Raw genomic sequence first — 19,262 nt, forward strand, 5'->3', positions numbered from 1 at the left:
AACAAAGAAGAAGGGTGGGAAACAAAGACACTCAGGGGGAAAACACTGCCCCAAGAACCGTACGACCGAACAGGGCATCCTCCTGAGCCATTTGATCGAGTCTATAATGTCGAACAAAAGTACTGAGAGATCCCCACGTAGCTGTTTTACAGATGTGTTCAGGCGAGACAAGACATCGTTCAGCCCATGAAGTGGAAACTGCGCGGGTAGAGTGGGCACGAATCCCCGGAGGGGGAACCCCGCCAGCTGCTGTGTAAGCTAAACAGATAGTAGACACAATCCATTTCGCCACCGTACGCTTAGAAATGCCAAGACCTCTACTGGGACCAGAAGAGGCTATAAACAAACTAGATGATTTGCGCACAGGCTGCGTGCGTTCCAGATAAATAGAAAGACATCTTTTTAAGTCCAACGTATGGAGCGCTTCTTCTTCTGCCGATTGAGGGGACGAGAAGAACGTAGGCAACACAATTTCTTGGTCCCTGTGAAACGCCGTCTGTACTTTGGGTGAGAATTCCGGGGGCAAGGCGAGGATGACCTTATCCGGAAAAAAACGCAGAAATGGTTCTTTCATAGAAAGGGCCTGGAGTTCACTGATACGCCTCGCAGAGGTAATGGCCACCAGGAAGGCCGTCTTCAGAGACAACAGGTGTAGGGACACTGATTGAAGAGGCTCAAAAGGTGGCAACATGAGCCTGCGAAGGACCAGGTTCAGGTCCCAGGGAACCATCTTGGAGACAGGGCGAGGACGAATACGCACCATAGCCTTGGAGAAACGCCTGATGATTGGAACAGAACTCAAATTAAAGCCAAGTAAAGCACTAATGGCAGCAATCTGAACCTTGATGGTAGAAGGCTGAAGTCCATGGTCAAACCCCGTCTGCAAAAACTCCAGAATAGCAGCTGGAGAACACTCTGAGGGAAGAATTTTCCTGGATCCACACCAGCTACAAAACTTCTTCCACACTTTAATGTATCTGATGGATGTGACCTTCTTACGACTGCGCAGAAGAGTTTCCGTAACCGACTCAGAGAAGCCTCGAGACCTCAGAATCCTCCGTTCAACCTCCAAGCCGTCAGCTGAAATACCGCAGGATTTGGATGAAGGAACTGACCCTGGTGAAGCAGGTTTTCCCAGGCCGGGAGCCGTAGGGGTGGTGTGTGGCTGAGTGAGACTAGGCCTGCGTACCAGACACGCCTGGGCCAGTCCGGGGCGACCAGAATAACTGATGCCCGGTCGAACTTGATCTTTTGCAGAACCTTGGATATCAGAGGCAATGGAGGGAAAACATAGGCGAGGTTGAAACTCCAAGTCTGGGCGAAGGCATCCACCGCCAAAGGCTGGTCCCGAGGATTGAGAGAAAAGAACGCCGGAACTTGAGCATTGTCCCTGGAGGCCATGAGATCTATCTCGGGCATTCCCCACCGTTGGACAATCATGTGGAAGGCTGCCGGATGCAAAGCCCATTCGTGGCTTAGAACAGGAGTTCTGCTTAGAAAGTCGGCTTGGGAATTCAAAGCCCCCCGAAGGTGAACCGCAGACAAAGTCATGAGACGTGATTCTGCCCAAAAGGAAATCCTGAGAGCTAGACGCAGTAGGCGAGGACTTCTTGTACCCCCCTGCTTGTTGATGTAGGCGACAACCGCCCGATTGTCGGAACGAAGCAGGATGTTGCCGCCAAAGAGATGCTTTTCCCAGTGATGAAGGGCATTCTCCACTGCCAGCAGCTCCAGGCAGTTCGAGGGTAGGAGCTGAGTGGCAGGCGACCAGAGACCTTGAGCAAAGTTGTCCCGATAAGTTGCCCCCCAGCCTGTACTGCTTGCGTCCGTCGTCAGGAGCTCTTTGGATGACCAGGCCCATCGTCTTCCCGAGGCCAGAGTATCTCGCAGGAGCCACCAGGAGAGGGATGCCTTGACATGCGGAGGAAGACGAACCAGTCTGTCCAGAGCGAATGGATTCTGTTCCATCAAATGAAGAATATGATTCTGAAGGACCCTCATGTGAGCCAGGGCCCAGGGAACTGCATATCTTGCTGAAGTCATCTTGCCGAGAAGAGACATACACCGCCTTAGTGGACTTTTTCGTGCAGAAAGCACCTTGCAGGTTAGGGAGTAAATACCGCTGATCTTGCTCGAAGGAAGAAAAGCTTTTCCTTCGCAGGAATCCAGGTGAAGGCCGAGGAACTCCAATCGTTGAGAAGGAACTAACTTGGACTTCTCCCAATTTAGAATCCAGCCGAGATCCTGAAGCGTCTGGACCACCCGGGACAGGTGAGACTGAAGGAGAGTCGCTGAATGCGTGTGAATGAGCCAATCGTCTAAGTAAGGGATGACCGAAATGCCCTGACGTCTGAAATGGGCCACCACCACTGAAAGGAGTTTTGTAAACACTCTGGGGGCTGGAGACAGTCCAAATGGCAGGGCTTGAAATTGGAAATGACTGATTCTTGAACCCCAAGGAATAGCTATCCGCAGAAACCGATGATGGGAGGGATGCATAGGAACATGAAGATACGCATCCTTTAGGTCTATGGAGACCATGAAGTCCTGGAGGTTTAGAGAGTCCAGTGCTGATCTTATGGTCTCCATCTTGAACCTTAGGAAACGAAGGTGACGGTTCAGGAAACGTAGGTCTATAATGAGACGAAACCCCTTTGGTGACTTTGGAACCAAAAAGACCCGAGAATAAACTCCTTGACCCTGTTCCTGCCGGGGTACAGGAATAAGGACTTCTGTCTGTACAAATTGATGGACAGCAGACAGCAGGAATCCCCGCTGTTTCAGGTTCTGCGGAAGGTGGGAGATCAAAAACCGGTCTGCAGGTTTGCTTTCGAATTGCAGTCGATAACCCTGGGATATGATGGATCTCACCCAGGAATCCTTGGTGATGAGGAACCAATAGTCCATGAAATGCCGAAGTCTTCCTCCCACCGGGATGACTGACGAGTCATGCAAAACCTTTGGGATCCTGGGCCGCTTTGGGGAAGGCGAACCTGTCGTGTCTACCTCTCTCACGATGGAATCTGCCCCGGAAGGCATGCTCCCTTGCAGGGCGAAAGAAACCGGAACCATAACCCCTGGACTGGCCTGGAAAGTATGGACGAAAGGACTGCCGCCTCCTGGGAGCAGTTCTGCGTAGAGGCATCCAATGTTTATCCCCAGTCGTCTTCTCAAGCAGGGACTCCAGCTCCTCGCCAAACAGAGACCCTCCTTTAAAAGGGATATTTAGCAGTCTATTCTTTGAGGCATTGTCAGCCCCCCAGGCTTTAAGCCATAAGGCCCGTCTGGCCGCCACCGAAAGTGCAGAGGCCCTGGCTGACATCCTGACATTTTCAACCGAGGCATCGCAGAGAAAATCCACTGCCAATTTGAGAGCAGCAATGTTCTTAAGGATAGTTTCTCTAGGCGTTTTTGCCGCAACCTCCTCCTCGATCTGTGACAGCCAGATTTTAACAGCTCGAGACACTGAGGCAGATGCTATGCCAGGTTTAAAAGCAGCAGAGGAAGCTTCAAAAGATTTCTTAACAGCTGCTTCAGCCTTCTTCTCCATCAGATCCGAGAAATGAGAGCCATCCTCCAGCGGCAAGGCAGTCTTTCTGGAAACTTTCATTACCGCGGTGTCAACCAGCGGAGTTGCACAAAATTTTTCAAAGTCCTCCTCAAACGGAAAGAGGCGTTTCACCCGCCTAGACAGGTTAACCCTCCTCTCTGGATGATTCCACTCCTGCTTAATGATGTCGGATAAGGCAGGGTGCACAGGAAAAGAAGGTGACTGCTTGGAGAAGCCGGCAAAGAAGTGATCCTTCTTAGGCGTCGCAGTTTCCTCCAAGTTCATGGCAGACTTTACCGCAGAAATGAGAGTATCAATCTCTTCCACCGGGAACAAATAGGAACTTTCCTCTCGGATTTCACCTTCCTCAGAAGAATATTCCTCCAGCTCAGGATAATCTAACTCGGAGTCAGAAAATTGCTGGTAACCCAGGAGCGATGGTTCCCGAACTGCCGGAAGATGGGAAGGAGCAGGAACCGATTGACGAAAAGCCGAAAAGGTGGACTGCATCTCCTCCTTAAGCCAGGCCAAAAACTCTCTCCCACCAGAGGCTTCTGAATCCGCAACGGACTTTAGACAGGCAGAACAGAGCTTTTTCTTAGCATCCTGCAGAGGCCTGTGACAACCAGAACACTGCGCATGTTTTGATTTAGTTAAAGCCTTTTTAGGTCTCTCCTCAACAGAGGGAGGCTCAGAATTATCTGGAGCAGACATAATCAGACAAAATGCAACAGCACCGTCAGAAAAATATATAATAATCCATTGTCAACTCACCACACCGCTTAAATAGCTGCAAATCAGGCTACAAGCTGCAACAGCAGCAAATCTGGCGCCAAAATTTTGAATTGACATGAAAACGAGGCTTGGAACGCATACCGGACATGCCTGCGAACCGAGCCGGAAAAAACCGAGACGCCATCTTTAAAAAATGCTGAGACGCCGAGCCGCGGCGTCTAGAAACAGCGAGCGGCAGTGGAAACAGCGGGGAGCTGAGGGAAGGAAGCCGGACGGAACACCGCACCGCCAGGGTAAGTAAGCGCCGGGCCGCGCAGCACCAGCCACCGGCTAAGGTGCAGAGGCTACCCCCACCCGAGGGGGCTTAGCCCTAGGGAGAAACGGCTCAACCTAGAGCCGAAATAAAATAACAAACGGGAGACGAGTCCTCCCTACCTGATGTAGGGCAGGAAAAACACTGAGGGTGCTAGGAGGGGAGGGGCCTTTTAAATGTTTGAGTCCTGCCCTATCTCAGGTACGGAGGAGGAGTCTCTCATAGTGTCACCTGGGATGGCAGGGAAACATTTTATTTTCGCTGAAGCATTGTTAGCAGTAGTGATGCCTTCCATTAGGAAGGCACAACGGGTTTTTAAGATGGAGAAGGCAGGTTTTTCGAGGCAGACTCAATGGGTCAAGCGCAACACCAAGCATGAGGAGACGGGGAGATGATGGCACCATTGACATTGAGGGAGGCTGATGAGAGAATGTTGGCAGTGGAGAGAGGGAAGACAAGGTCACTTTTAGAGAGATTGAGTTTTAGGAAACGTGCAGACATCCGGGTAGAGACAGCGGCGAGGCGGTTAGTTACACAGAAAGGTAGGATGTGAAGCAGGAAAGAGCAGTCAGAGGCCAAGATTGTGAAGGGTGGGACAAAGCGTCAGGTCCAGTAGGATTAGCATGGAGCAGTGGCCCTCGGATTTAGTTCAGTGAGGTCATTAGTAACTTTAGTATGGTTATCAGCAGAATTGAGATCTGAACCCAGATTGAAGAGAATCAAGTAAGGAGCTGGAGTGAAGAAACTTCATTGAGTGTAAAGAAGTATTTGAAGAAGCTTGGAGGGAAGAGAGATGGGATGCTAGTTGGACAGATCAATGGTGTCCAGGGGGGGCCTTTTCAAGATAGAGGCGTTATCGTAGCACGCTTGAATGAGGATGGGATAGAACCAGTAGAGAGCGAGGGGTTCAAGATACGAGCTAGTGCAGGGACAAGAGTAGATGAGAGAGACTGCATAAGGTGGGAAGGGATTGGTTCAAAGGAACATGTGGTCAGGCAACAGGAAAAACACAGTAACCTGATTTTCAGCGATAGAACACAAGTGTGTGTTGCTGGTATTTCAATTCCAACCACATCAATTACATTAAGTATGTGGCAACAGAGGCACCAAGGTTAATTAAAGGGTGCAGATAAGATGACAGTGAATTGAATGTAGTGAATATATACTTATTTATGAGAAAGGGGTTAAGTAGGTTTCTTTAGCAAGGGTGAGAGCAAAGTAGTACAAAACAAAGTCCAGGATGTGACCAATCATAAACAGGGGAGTCAGAGATAAAGCGGTAATGAGAAAAAAAAAAAAAAAAAAAATTACCTACATGAATCAGGACTGCAGGCTTACCAAATGCAATAGCTTGGGTTTGTTTGTATTCTGTTAGCCCAATAATTGAAGCATTTTAGAGATGACTGCACAATTAGATTTTTAATTAATTCTAGAGTTTCATTTCACCGTTTACATCTTAAGCCTGCTCAATGTGAACAGGGGTGTGTGAGAGTGAGTGTGCGTCAAAGCTCTATTCTGTGGGGGATTTGCTGGGGGAATCTCACAGCAGCAGGTCATGAGCTCAGGCAGTAAAGTTAGGCGCTCCATTTAGCTGTAGAGGCCAAGCCAGGGAGACGTATTAGAATCTAAACACCAACACAGGCCGGGTATCCCAGACCAAGTGTCTTAAGAATTACATCAGTGCGATTACACCGACAACGTATTCAGTACCAAAGTCATCCAGACACTCCGCATACAAGATACTTTTTTATTTCAAATATTAAACATATAAAAACTACATAATTGCCACAACAACAAAGTGAAGAGAGCAGCACAGTGTACAATAAAATCATTTAAAATAGATAAGATACTGCAATGCATCAATGGGATTTACCGGCATTATGCCCGACGCCGTGTTATCAATTTGATATTTGCAGATCAATGCAAGATAAAATATACGGATGGAGCAAACATTATGGAGGTAGAACTCGAGATAAGTGCGTTAATCCATTTCCATCTTTTCTTTCTTCACAGTCTCTGTAAAAGAGAAGGGTGCAACACCGTCAAGCTTGCTTATTGGTAAAGCTTAGCGTGTGCGTACATATTTAATGTTTAAACAGCAGTTCTGATGCATTTAGGTTTGATTACAGTGCAGCAATTACAAACACTAACCTGTCTCTTCCTCCTTGATCTTTGAAATGCATGATTTTATCTCTAAAGCAATTGCTTTGGCTAGAGGAGGAGGGACTGCATTTCCGACCTGCAGAGAAATATAAAAGCATACATAAATATACAGCAACAAAGACATTCAAGGATTAAGGGGGGGCAGGGGGTCAATCAAGACGCACACCCTGTACAGAAATTGTTGCTCACACACACCTGTCTGTGCTTGTCCAAGATGTTGCCAAAGAACCTGTAGGTGTCAGGAAAGCCTTGAGATCTTGCACATTCCCTGACACTTACAACACGATGCTGTTCTGGGTGAAGAACACGACCCTAGGAGAGGAGACAAGATATGACCATGGTCGTGTGAAGATCCTGTAGTCTCCAAAAGTAGAGCTACTTAAATATAACTATGCCCAGGACATGATGCCCATCAGCCACAAATGCAGCGTTAGGGGGCAATACGAGAATCCACATGGTGCGTTTGCCTCACCTGTTTGCCCATGGGCTCAGGATTTGTCACCGTGGTGCTGAAGAAGCCATCCCACTCAAGCCTTCCATACAGTCCTGCCCAGTGGTTGTGTCTGTTCCCGGTGTGAGGCAGACACCAGGGAATGAGTGTGTTAAACTGCCGGTCAGCGGGATCGCATGGTTTACCTGGAAATAGGTTTCATTATTGACAGAGTAAGACACTGAAACGTTCAGCTGGCTGCCTTGGTAACATAACATGCATGGTTAATTGGCAAGATCAGAATGTTAAGACATCAGGCATAACTTGGAATCTGCTCTTAAAATCACACCAGCTGAAAACAAACATTTTGTGAACGACTACAGCAAAAGGAACACAACAGAAGAGGCCGGAGTGTAATTAGAGTTCATCCTTGAGGAAGCTATGGCTTAAATGGTTATCCATACCTGCAGCACAGGAACAGACACCCCTTAGTGCTCCGTTGCCACTACGGCCGTTCTTCTTGTCATTGTGACTATAACGCAGTTTCCGCGTGGTGGTGCCATCCGTAAGACGCACTTCCATGTTGGGAAGATCCCGCCAGTCAGAGCCAGGGGCGAGAGGGATATGCCTCATTCTGGCAGCTACAAGAGCGCTCATATCCTGGGAGGAAGAAGATTTAATCATGAAATCCATGCCGAGGAATCCTTTAGATTAGAGTTTAAAATATATACAAGCACCAAAAGGCCAGCACCCTCCACAAGTAGTAGTCTTGCGTTTAATAGCTTCGGTCCAAGCCTACCTTGCATATATGATCCCTGAGAATTGGTTGGTACTGTGAACCTCTGATTTGCCTCTGAAACCAGGACTGCGGTTCCCCGTTGTAAGAAATCTCCAGAGCAGATGCACCGTTCCGAATTTCTGGAAGGTCCGACATCGTATCCCGGACGGTGATTGTCCGGAAGAGGCTTGAATTTGTTCTGGAAATTAAGATGCCAAAGAAGAGCATTCGTAAATGAAGAAAGATGCCTTTCCATAAACCTCACACTATGTTGATATAACGTTTCTGTAAGAGTACCTGGTAATATTGCTGACATATTTCTTCTCATCCACCACAACACTGAGCTGACAGGCACGTGGCGCAAAGACATGCAACGGCTCAGGGAACATCGGCAGCTTCTCTCCTGGGGCAGCAGCAAGTATAATGGCTCTCCTACGAGTCTGTGCGACACCGTATTGACCAGCCTGTGGAATAAAAAAAGACCAATCGCACATCACTGAACCACCCGAAGCCAGTATAAAGCCAGGCAAAACCGTATTAGAACAGCTCCGGCGGATCAAGATACCAGAGAACATCTAATGCCAGGCGGCCAGAAGCATGTGCAACGGTCTATAGAGCATTACAATTATATATGCTAAAGAGTAAGTGGCCTGGTATGGAGCCTAAGAATTGGGAAGTGTGTGGGGTGTCATGGTTAAGGTCTCACCTGAAGTACTCCAAAAGTACACTGGTATCCCATCCTTACAAGGCAGCGAAGTGTTAACTTCAGTACCATGGAGCTTTTGAAGGAGACGAAGTTCCTCACATTTTCCAGTAGGAAGAATTTAGGCCGGTAGTAATCACAATAACTGCAACACAAGCAAGTTTTGCACAGACGTTAGAGGCGACATCTTTACACCAGAGTCTTTAGCTGGATCTCAATGCAGCCATATACATACCTGAGATAAGAAACCACCAGGGAGTTCTTGAACTTCGAATAGGTTCTGGAGTTAAACCTGTTCATGCCGCTAAACCCTTGGCACGGTGGTCCCCCGCACAGCATTTCTACATCCCCTTTCTGGGGCAGCCTCTGTCCCAGGGAATTTGTCTTCTCCCCAGACATGACCAGCTTCAGCAGGACGTTACAGTCTTCTGTAAACACCGTCGCTCCTGGGTTGTTTAACCTGAACGCTTGGGCAGCAGGATCCCACATCTCAATAGCCCAGTTGGTTTCAGACAGACCTAGAGATATAAAGTCTGCCTTTAAAACCTTCAGAAATTTAAGTTGCAACAAAGTATTCACACTTCACTCCACAGCATAAGTCAATATATAGTCACCAGTTACGCAAGCCAAAGTGGTCTAAGTTTTAGCTCTCGTCAGGCTAGTTTTCAATTTCTTTCACTTCCATAGGAGTACTTCTCCAATTTGTTTAATCTTTCAAGCCATTGGGGCATCTGGAGCATGTATGCTTGCGACCGTTGCCGGCCAACAGTAATGTACAATAGTAAAGATGGAAGCATCAAATCAAGGCTTAAGCTGTATGTGACAGAATGAGCTGTCATACAGGGACCCAAGGTACTCAGAGATGGCTCCAGCCTGGCTGCCAAACAGGAACTCCATTGTTAAACTAATCCATTAACAGGATGGCTACCAGGGGGATATTCAGTAGCTAAAGGGGATTAAAGGCTGGGTTGTCTACCTGTTTATCAATGTTAATTTATGTTAATGAAGTTCTGTGGCTATATCAGTCTGTTTTACAACAGTAAACTGTTCATTCCTGTTGTACTCAGTTCAAGGTAGTCGTGTCTACTTATTGGGTACACATAGTGGGGTTCCAAGGTGCGCATGCTGGCTGGAAGTGATTCCGGGGACAACAGGAGGGTACATGTGGGTGATCTCTGTGAGTTACTACAGCTCTTGGTGAACCCGTTACACCGTAATTCTACTAGCCCCTCACCTGCTTGATGAAAGCCCTCGGACAATCCACCGCAGCCCGAGAACACATCCAGCGTTCGCAGCTTGTGTACTTTATCTGCGTTTTGCTGATCATTTTCAGATTTTGTGGGCTGTAATTTGCCTTTGCCTACGATATGGTAAAAGAAAAATAAAGTAAGCCAACAGATATAACCTGAGTTAATCAAAGCTTTTGTCTACAATACATTAATATCAGTTATAGTTTTTAGACAATTAAAGTTGTTCATACCTTTTCCCTTGCCTTTTCCTTTCCCTTTGACTACGACACTGCGCGCATGGTTTGGAGGGTCTTCAAAGTTCTTAGTCTTTGCATTATAGGCCTAGAATAGATTAGAGGTCATACAACCCGTTAATTGTAGGTCCTGCAGTGTTGCAGCCACGTTGTTTGCCGCTAGATCACCTAGGGATATTCTGTCATCTGTAAAATCCAGATATACAGAATCTAGTTTAAATAACCAACCACAAACGCAAGAGGTAGAGGGGGATCCTGTCCAGTTCACCAGTTAGCAAGTCAAATTTACTTTATACCTCTAAAAAGTAGAAGCGATCAGAACCTCCTGCTGAATACTCTTGGATGGATTCTGTCAGATCTTCACCGTACTCAACAGTACAACGTCCTTGCACGTCTTTAAGATACACAGTGGTTTCCTCATCGCTCCAGTAAACAAGGTTTACGTCTGCATGGTAACTGGCCTTCATAGCCTTGTGTGTGTTTTCAGGCCTGTGTTACAGATCAGATTGAAATATTCATCAAAGAGTTGCGATAACCGCACAAAGCCATCAGTGTTTAGCCTATATTGGCTTTGCCTACCGATGTAGACACTTCAACAAAACAAGGGTGTTATGAACCTATAATAGGTATTAGGTACACACTAGCCAAGCTGGTCAACTGCTACCGACCAGGAAGATACCTTGCAAATCACACACCTGTAGAATTTGTATATACGAAGTTTGATATCAGCCTCGTTAGGTTTGCCAGAGCTACGTTTGTGGCAGAATATCTCCTTAATTCGGCCGAGTCGGTAAGGTTCCGGGGCATCCAAGTTGCTGCCTTTAATGTAGTCTGAAGACTTGCGGTAGTATTCTGGATAGAGGTCTTCATCCACATCTTCCTTCTTCTGTGGTCTCTTTACAGGGCTACCCAGCTTCACACTGAAAGATAAGCCACAGCTTCATCCATTTGTGAACACTGCACATGTAGGACATTGTCTATGTTGCAATGTTAACACCAAATGCTTATATCGAAAAGCTCAGATATTCTACGTCACACAAGACTAAAGAAGCCAGACTGTTAAGCTTGGAGGTCTAAGTACCTGAATGAAAATGCGTCGGGAAGCAAGAACACTCCATCGCCAGCTTTGTACTGGATGCCATTCTTTGCAGCTGTACTGTACAGAACTCTGTCTTCGAGATCTTCCAGCGGATCAAACACCCTTGGCATCTCCCTCTGTCTTATTTCAGCTAGACGTGCACAGCTAGCACAGAACCTGACATATGAACAAAGAATGTTTATGAGCAAGGTACGGTTTAAACTGTTGTATTAGCCCCTTCAGAATAGCCAAGAGGCTGCCTTCCAGCAAATACCTCCTTAACATAAACATCCCCAAGATCAATACGGACACCGTTACTCACTTATACTTATTGTCTTCAGTGGGTTGAGGGTTCGGAGGAGTCTCAAAACGAGCATATTCTGGGTCATACCACAGCTGGTAGAAGTACGTGCTTCCATCATCCTCCACAACTTTGATTTCTGTGTCCATTCCTCCCTGTGACGAACCAAACCACTAACGTGAGCTTCTTGAGATTTAGTAACATTTCCAGGTTATCATATGCATCCATAAGGCACTTTGTTATAAAGGGTTTGTTCATGTTATAGCAGACATGCAGTACAATAAGTCCGGGTCCCCAAGCAGGATTTAGTTAGTTATTTTTCCTGCTTTAAGGGCCAGTAATTCAGTCCTTTGTCAAAGCCCCAAAATCCCAATACGATTTACTGTCTGGACTGTAAGTGAACTTCTAGACCGTTAAATATGCCCATTCATCTAAGTCTTTAGATACGGACATTCAGTAAGCATTTTACAGAGTTATGAAGGGATGCCGACATGCCTTGTGTGCGTGCAGCCAACTCACCTCCATGGCCCAGTCCTCAGATGGTGCTTTATAGATAACCTTGACCTTGCCATGTATGTAGGAGAGCTGCATATCCTCACATTCATCTACAAGGAAGAGCTCCAAGGGATCAGATGTGGCCCCAAGGACAGTGTCCGTGCCAAGGCAAAACCAATGTGCATGGAACATAAGACCGCCTGCATCTTCCCACATGGATGTAATCCTAGGAGACAAGAAACCCACCGTTATAAAAAGTCATATAAATTATGAAAATCGTCAAGGCTGTGAAGTCTGACAGATCAAAGGCAGCATAATAACAAAAATCTGACTCACCCAAGTAACTGTACATACTCAATAACCATATGGGCAGCCCTATAGAGTTTTAGCCCCAGTGAGGCATTATCACAGGAAGCCATTAAGGGATACAATGTTACCAGTCACATTAGCCACAGGGTTAGTATAGGAACATTCTAGCAGGAAAATTGATACAAACCTTGCCAAGTAAAGAGGCTCTGTGGGGTTATCAGGGCTCACAGAGACGCAGTCTCCAATTTCTAGGACTTCTGAGTCAATTGAGACTTTTTGGTAATATTCCCTCTTTCCATCAACCTATCAGAGAGTGAAAAAATAGTCATTGCCAAACCAATGTACAAGTCCGGGTTCATAAAATGAGAATTGAGAAGGCCATAGAATAGTCGTGAAATTAAAAATATTGTCAGTTTACCTTGACTGGTTCTCCAATCCATGAGATTCGGTTCTTTTTCTCCTGTTTCTTCTTTCGTCCCTGGAGGATCTTTTTTGGAGAAGGCATTTCTGGAATGTTATCATCAACCTCCTCATCTTCATCAGCCTCCTTCACTGCCAGGTTTGGACACCTGAATGCCAAAAGGTTTTAAAACGTTTTACCAAGTACTTTCATAACAAAAAAGCCCCCCCCCCATACCCAGGTACATAAAGCCCAGGATACCCTAAAATATGCACACTAGGTGAAAAGCTTTACCTCCTTTGGGTACAGGCTTGCTTAGTCCTGCCACTACCTCCAAACTTCACCATGTCCTGGCAAGCTTTGCACTTGCCACAGTCAGGCTGCTGACAAACCTGTTTAAAAACAAGAATACATTTCAAATTGACAAAGTCCTTGAGCCGCTAAGAAGTCGACTGGGAGTATAATTTATATACGATGGCATGAAGGAACACACACCTCGCAAACGCCACAACGCCTGCGCTTTGCATTCTCTTTATCTTCGTCTTTTTCAATTTGTTCAGAGAAGAAAGTGTCGAAGATCTGATACACTAATTTGGTTGTAGTGGCCTTTGTAGGTCCCTTGTCTTTTGTAATCTTTGTGGGGTGCTTTATTGCTTGTCTCCTTGCAGCACGTCTGAAAGAAACCATGTTATGGTCCATCAGCGGATAAAGACTTCCAGACAAGTAAACCGACTCCTGCAAGGCATTCACTCAGAGATTCCAGCAGTACCTACCTTTTACCCAAGGTGACACCAGCCAGTTTGATCAGATCTCTCATGCAGGGAGTGATAATTATCGGCTGCTCGTCGCTGTCTCCTGCCTCGTCATAGCTTTCCACCTGCTCCACCACGAACTGAGCATGCCTCAACAAGGAGTCCTCTGTGAAGCGGTTGAAGTTCAGGCCAGAAGGTGGTACAGTTGTCTGCAATACAGCCATTTAATTATAGAGTTAAAGCTTTTATTCAGTACAATGCACAATGCTAATGCCAGCTCGAGAAGGCCCATATTTTTTGGTTGTCAGATCTGCTGGACCTAAAACGCATTAGAATTACCCCATACTAAACCTATTGCTCCGCTTTTGCGTGTGGGTGACGGGACGCTTTTAGTTGTGCGCTAGTCAGCTTGGCTCCCATAACAATTTAAACTCCCTATTACAGAAGATCTCAGATTAGGGGGAGAGATTCACTCACTTCAATTTTGTTCAGAAGATCTTCATAAGTAACATCTGGATTGTTCTGCAGAAATTCCACCACTATCTTGCTCATGTATATCTTCTCCTGCATCAGAGCGAAGATAACACTGTATTCCTCGCTTGGATCCATCAAGATGTAGTCGGCAAATGCTGAAAGACAGGGACAAAAAGATCTCATGCAGCACCCATCATGGTTCTAGGTTTAAATAATGGCTGTAGTAACCCAAGAACACATACAGGTTACCCAACGATAAGTAACATTAGAGCAGTATCAAACCTGAAGTCCTAGAGCATTTAAGCGTCATTACCAGAACATTAGAGCTGGGAGTTAGTTTAGCAATTAGAGATTTGTGTTCCCCTGGGGCTGCTTACCTGTTGTAAAGCCAATTAAGGCTTTTTCACCTCCATCAAAGCCAGTTATCCACCAAGCGTTAATTGGGCCCAGCTTCTTTGCTCGTACACCACCTGTTAAGTTACAAAGTAATGACATGTTAAGATCTGCATTATAATAAATTACATTCCCATGTTTAGTGGTAGAAACCGGTGTGCTAATCTAACCGGGCTTCTTCAAGCAACTGGGGCGTTTGTCATCAATATACCCCCTCAAGGCAAGTGCTTCTAATGATAATTGAGGCCAGTGTTAATGTCTGACAACCAAACGCTATAGGAAGTTCTACACAGTTAAGCATTTTAAATGATGCAGATCCCCTAGGTGGACATGCATGTAAATACATAACATGTTAAGACAGCTCACCATCCAGAGAAGGGCTGTCATCATATATAGGTTTCACAACACCACTGAAATACAGCTCGATGTTCTTCTCAATAAGACCAGAGTCAAAGGGGCACAGATGCCCTCTTTTGTCATACACACTGCAACAGAAAAAGTATAATAAATCTAATGAAACTCCATGTCACATGCAGTATATGGTGTTAAATGCATGTCATCATCACCAACCTAAAACATGTAACTTTGTGCTGCGGGAGATCTTCATAGCTCTCAAAACCATCCTCATTGGCATCAAAGAGGGACAGACGCTCATCTGTGAGCATTTCAGGTTCATCCAGCTGCAATAGGCAGTAACATTTGACTGCAACAATCATCTTAGAAGGGGATGCCCAACAGGCCGGGCTGTACATAGAAATGGAGTTTAAGTAACTTTTTTGTACTTACAGCATCTGCAGGGTCCCCTTGGAAGAACTTCAGATCAGGATCATCCAGGTACTGCCTGCAGTCCAGACACTTAGGTGGTGGTGTCTGCCCAAAGGAGACAAAGCAGTGAGACAAGCCAAACCAAAGTCTCCCAAGCGCATGAATACATATTAAGGAAGTCTTACCTTAGGTTGCTGCACAGGTTTCACTTTTGGAGTTTTGCTTGTTGCAGAGCTTAGAAAAAGTAAACAACCATCACAAATAATGTTGAGATTCGGAATAGATTGCTTAGTTTAAGTGTTTCACTTTCGGCAACATAAAGAACCTTAGTTCATATAAGTTAAAATGTACTGGATGCTTCCAATAAGACATTTGCAGTTTAGAATTCTTACCCGTTACTCTCACTTGCTTCAGTTTTTATTCTTTTCTCATCTTGTTCCTCCTAGACAGCACAAAGGAGAAGAAACACGTGTATAAGTGAAAAGCTTTCAAAGTATTCAGCCAGTCGGTGTCCTTATATTATGTAGTATTCTACCCATAGAAACTCATATTTGCACATCAGGAATAAGCCAGATATTTTTGGAAGCTGTGAGTTATGTGGATTTGTTGAGTCCCACATATATGAACACAATACCACCCGCCTGTCTTATCAGAACCGACTGTGGCTGCAACTCCTGTATGGCCAATTTAAATATGGCGATCCACATACCTGCTCCGGTTCTGCAGACACTTCATCCTCTGTTTTGACTTCACCATTGACATCATCTGACTTTCTCTTGCTTGGCCTAGTGAAGGGAACTTACAACTTTTAGAATATGTTTATAATTTGGCCAAGATGACCATTTAGTTTAATGCAAGATATAATTTTTATGCCGATATTTCCACTCCAGCAATAACTTTAGTTATGTAATCCAAAACTACATGGCTTGCACTTTTGGCAATACTCCAAGTCTTTTAAACATGGGCAAGAAGAGTGCACACACTTAACTGCATTTAAGACGATTTGTTGTGTCCTTTGGAAAGTATTGTACAAGTGAAAATCATGTTGTAGAACCGAACTAAGCAAATACTAACCCCTTGGAGAACATGGACATTATGGTCGCCTGCTTGCCAACACTTCTTGCAGGGCGTGCACGGGCAGACTCTGGGGGAACAAGCAAGTTACACCACAGATTTTTTTTTTTTTATAAAACATATGAATATAGGACTAGAAGGCAAAAAAAACCCTAATACAACAGTTATTTCATATGCATCATTTGTTGATGATGATTCTAGAACATAACTACTGCTAATGTGTCATGTTAAGCTAAAGGTTTCATAGACTGGAGGCCACGACCCACTGCCTAGCCAATACCATAAGCGACCAGAGTAAAGGTATTCCCTTTTGTCTATTTAACCTAGGTAATTTCTTGCCATCAGTGCATAGTAGGAAAAACATTTTTTTTTTTTTTTTTGCACTGTTCAAAGTATTAGAATAATAGGCTACAAGTCTAGAATAACTTCAACTGGGGTGTTAAACAATGGATCTCACTTTTGTTCTCTCCATTTGTTTTGCTTTTCCTCGTTTTGCGGCCTTTGGGATCTTCTGTCGGAGACTCTGACATCTCCACATCGTCGTCATCACTGCCACAGGTTCCATTTGTGGAACCATTCGCCTGCCCGTTTAGATCCCCGTTGCTCATGTTTAGTTCCTTGCACAGAAGGGACTTGACCTTTGTCAGGTATCCTTCCTGGAAAAATGAAGACAACATCAGGACCGGTAGATTCATTTCTGAGGAAGGTTCCCCGTTGTATAGACAGCGTGTACCTCGGACAGCTCCTCTCTGCTCAGCTTGTTCTCCAGATCACTCAGTTTGGTTTTTGCATCTGCTTCTAGAAAGCCAAGCACCAAACTAAGCTTCTGTTTAATGCACTCCTAGAAAGAAAAAAAGGGGACTAGTCACGAACCCATTGCACAATAAGCAGCTCATTCTCACACATTGGCGAGCTTGCATTAAGTGTGCAAGACACATTTTAATGCTTGGCTAATTACTTCCAAGTCAATTAGTCAGATATTAGTACCTTCTCAGATAAGCCATCTTGCTCCAAAGCCTTTAGCCTGTAAAAGAAATAATAAAAACTTTACAACACGTGCATGAGGCAGCATTTGAACACATTTTGCATGTAAGGGAATGGAGAGGCATAATTCTTTCGCAGACTCTGGGCGTTGATAGTCACTTGTTAAAAGTGCTCTTATTGCCATAGCAACATGTGGAATCTTTCTACTGACTGGACCATTCCACTGGTTATTACAGCAATAAGGAGATTTAAAAATATTCTTTACATAACAGCCAGCACAATTACGATCTCCACCAGAAGAAATTGCACCTGGGAGCTTCGCATCCGCTTACAGTGTTAACCCATGATGTATACTTAAGGCAAAGAGCACACAAAAAAAACAAAAAAAAACTATGGGCATATCATTTTGCCTTTACCTAAGGATGTAAATAGAAAGGCTTTCGATATAGTCTGTCTCCATAAGGTGTGAAATTACTTTAACCAGCAGCTATAGGGCTGGATTTAAAGAGGATTTAAGTTGTTTTTTTAACACAATAATGGCAGTCATTCAAATTAACCTGGTTGTGTGTGTGTGATATAGATATTATATACACACACCCCAATATCATGTGACACTTGAGATGGTTAAATCCATTGTGTAATAAAAACTGAAAAAAAGCTTGCTGAAACACTTAAGCCAGCAACCCACAGGATGAAAAGGGAAAAGAAAAACAAAAACAGAAGACAGAAGTGACGTAGTTTTTAAATACTGAAATAGAGGAGACGGAGGGGGAAGGAATCGCCTTTTGCTGGGTGTTTATAAACAGCAGCACATGGCTAGGTGCTGGGGGATTACTGCGTTATGCAGAGCGTAAAGCGTTAAAGCACCCTTTATACAAAAAGAAACGACTCCGGGAGAGAAAATAACGTAAATGCGAAAGGTCGGTACAGAATGAAGTCTGTCTGACACTATAACCACCAAACCCTTTGACGTGCCATTTACCGACAAGCAGCGGTATTGGCGATCATGACGTCAATGCTAGCTCACGTCACATAACTTTACATCGCGTATTAAGAGAGCCCATATACATATACGAAGTCTTACCGCTTTTTGACATCGGCTGGCAGGGAGACTGGCGAGGCCTGAGCCGGCATAGCGAAGGAGGAAGAAACAGACTCCGGCAACAAGAAAAATACAGCACAACCCCAAGTATTACACGCACGCTAAATAAAAACACGGGAAAACACGGAAAGCGTGAAGTAAAAAAGCGCGGGAAGGTAGACTTCCCGCCAACGCAGGGGTGAAGGCGAAACAGCGAGATGCCGCAGGCACGATAAACCCACAGCTCACGGGGCGCGAGGACTGCGGAGCGTACCACCAGCGAACAAGCAGAGGAGGGGCAGTCCGGACAGGCGCAAAGAACACAAGGGCGAGCGAGTACAGATCCGATCAACTACGGTGTAAACACCGCAAAACATCCACAACACCGGAGCCGACCGCCTCTGCTTTTCAAATGGCAGAGAGCGAGCGCCCGGCGCGTGTCACGTGGCCCCGCCTCTTCCACTCTCCCGCGTTTTGTGTTTACGCGCGAAAAAAAAGCCACAACAAAACACTCAATGAAGGTCTGACAGGACAGTTTGAATGATAATTATTTAATTATCTTGGCGTGTATGTTTGGGTTAACAGTAAACACATCTGTATTGGATGTTCAGTAAATTAATAACACGAAACAGGGTGTCCATTAGTTTTTAAATGTTTCCTCCCCCTACGACCCGCAGTGGGCCGTCCCACCGTGTTATCTTAGTACGTCGGTGGCGTAATAAGGATCAAAGGGCATTGAAGGTGCATGCGCAGTGAGATAGAGCTGTGCAGCGCTACCTGATAGCTTGTGGCGGTAGTGCGAAGCAGCGCGCGCTTCACTTCATAAAAGTCCGGGAATGTTTTCCTCATCTAAATGCTTTTAATTGCGCTGCTTCACGTCGCCCATAAATTGAGACTTCTACAAAGTTACGACAGCAATCTTAGTAGAGCTGTCATGTTGTTCTGAAGGTTTAATCACGTAAAGCTTTTTCGGTTTCCATGGCAACAACCTATCAGCGCCT

General features: G+C 45.4%; 1 protein-coding gene across 2 annotated transcripts; it reads right to left on the bottom strand.

The window, feature by feature from the left end:
- Positions 1 to 6,333: 6,333 nt before the first annotated feature.
- DNMT1 (DNA methyltransferase 1) lies at positions 6,334 to 18,363 on the bottom strand. 2 transcript variants are annotated; one of them, XM_053464824.1, is made up of 34 exons: positions 18,265 to 18,363; positions 17,184 to 17,220; positions 16,930 to 17,037; positions 16,654 to 16,852; positions 16,197 to 16,266; positions 15,832 to 15,907; positions 15,515 to 15,564; positions 15,308 to 15,356; positions 15,144 to 15,227; positions 14,928 to 15,037; positions 14,724 to 14,842; positions 14,342 to 14,434; positions 13,968 to 14,119; positions 13,512 to 13,699; positions 13,234 to 13,411; positions 13,033 to 13,130; positions 12,757 to 12,907; positions 12,526 to 12,641; positions 12,054 to 12,255; positions 11,556 to 11,689; positions 11,237 to 11,410; positions 10,851 to 11,075; positions 10,452 to 10,644; positions 10,153 to 10,243; positions 9,907 to 10,026; positions 8,908 to 9,190; positions 8,676 to 8,817; positions 8,267 to 8,433; positions 7,991 to 8,168; positions 7,656 to 7,851; positions 7,234 to 7,397; positions 6,957 to 7,073; positions 6,750 to 6,837; positions 6,334 to 6,614 (listed from the first exon to the last, which is right to left on the bottom strand). In XM_053464824.1, exons 1-34 carry the CDS (start codon positions 18,312 to 18,314, stop codon positions 6,580 to 6,582), a joined length of 4,437 nt encoding a protein of 1,478 aa, XP_053320799.1. In that variant the 5' UTR covers positions 18,315 to 18,363; the 3' UTR covers positions 6,334 to 6,579. The 2 variants fall into 2 exon arrangements, with proteins under 2 accessions (XP_053320799.1, XP_053320798.1); XM_053464823.1 differs by having other exon boundaries at positions 9,907 to 10,032.
- Between the last annotated feature and the right edge of the window lie 899 nt (positions 18,364 to 19,262).

This window comes from Spea bombifrons, chromosome 4 (assembly GCF_027358695.1).
Source record: "Spea bombifrons isolate aSpeBom1 chromosome 4, aSpeBom1.2.pri, whole genome shotgun sequence".
Taxonomy (NCBI): domain Eukaryota; kingdom Metazoa; phylum Chordata; class Amphibia; order Anura; family Pelobatidae; genus Spea; species Spea bombifrons.

What these genes read in the sequence shown, in the direction of transcription:
- DNMT1 (XM_053464823.1), bottom strand. Translation starts at nt 18,314, where the DNA reads ATGCCGGCTCAGGCCTCGCCAGTCTCCCTGCCAGCCGATGTCAAAAAG. An exon ending in CTGAGGACTGGGCCATGGAG is followed by an intron (nt 11,690 to 12,053) that starts GTGAGTTGGCTG and finishes GGTTCGTCACAG; the next exon opens with GGAGGAATGGACACAGAAAT. An exon ending in CCCGACGCATTTTCATTCAG is followed by an intron (nt 11,076 to 11,236) that starts GTACTTAGACCT and finishes CTTATCTTTCAG; the next exon opens with TGTGAAGCTGGGTAGCCCTG.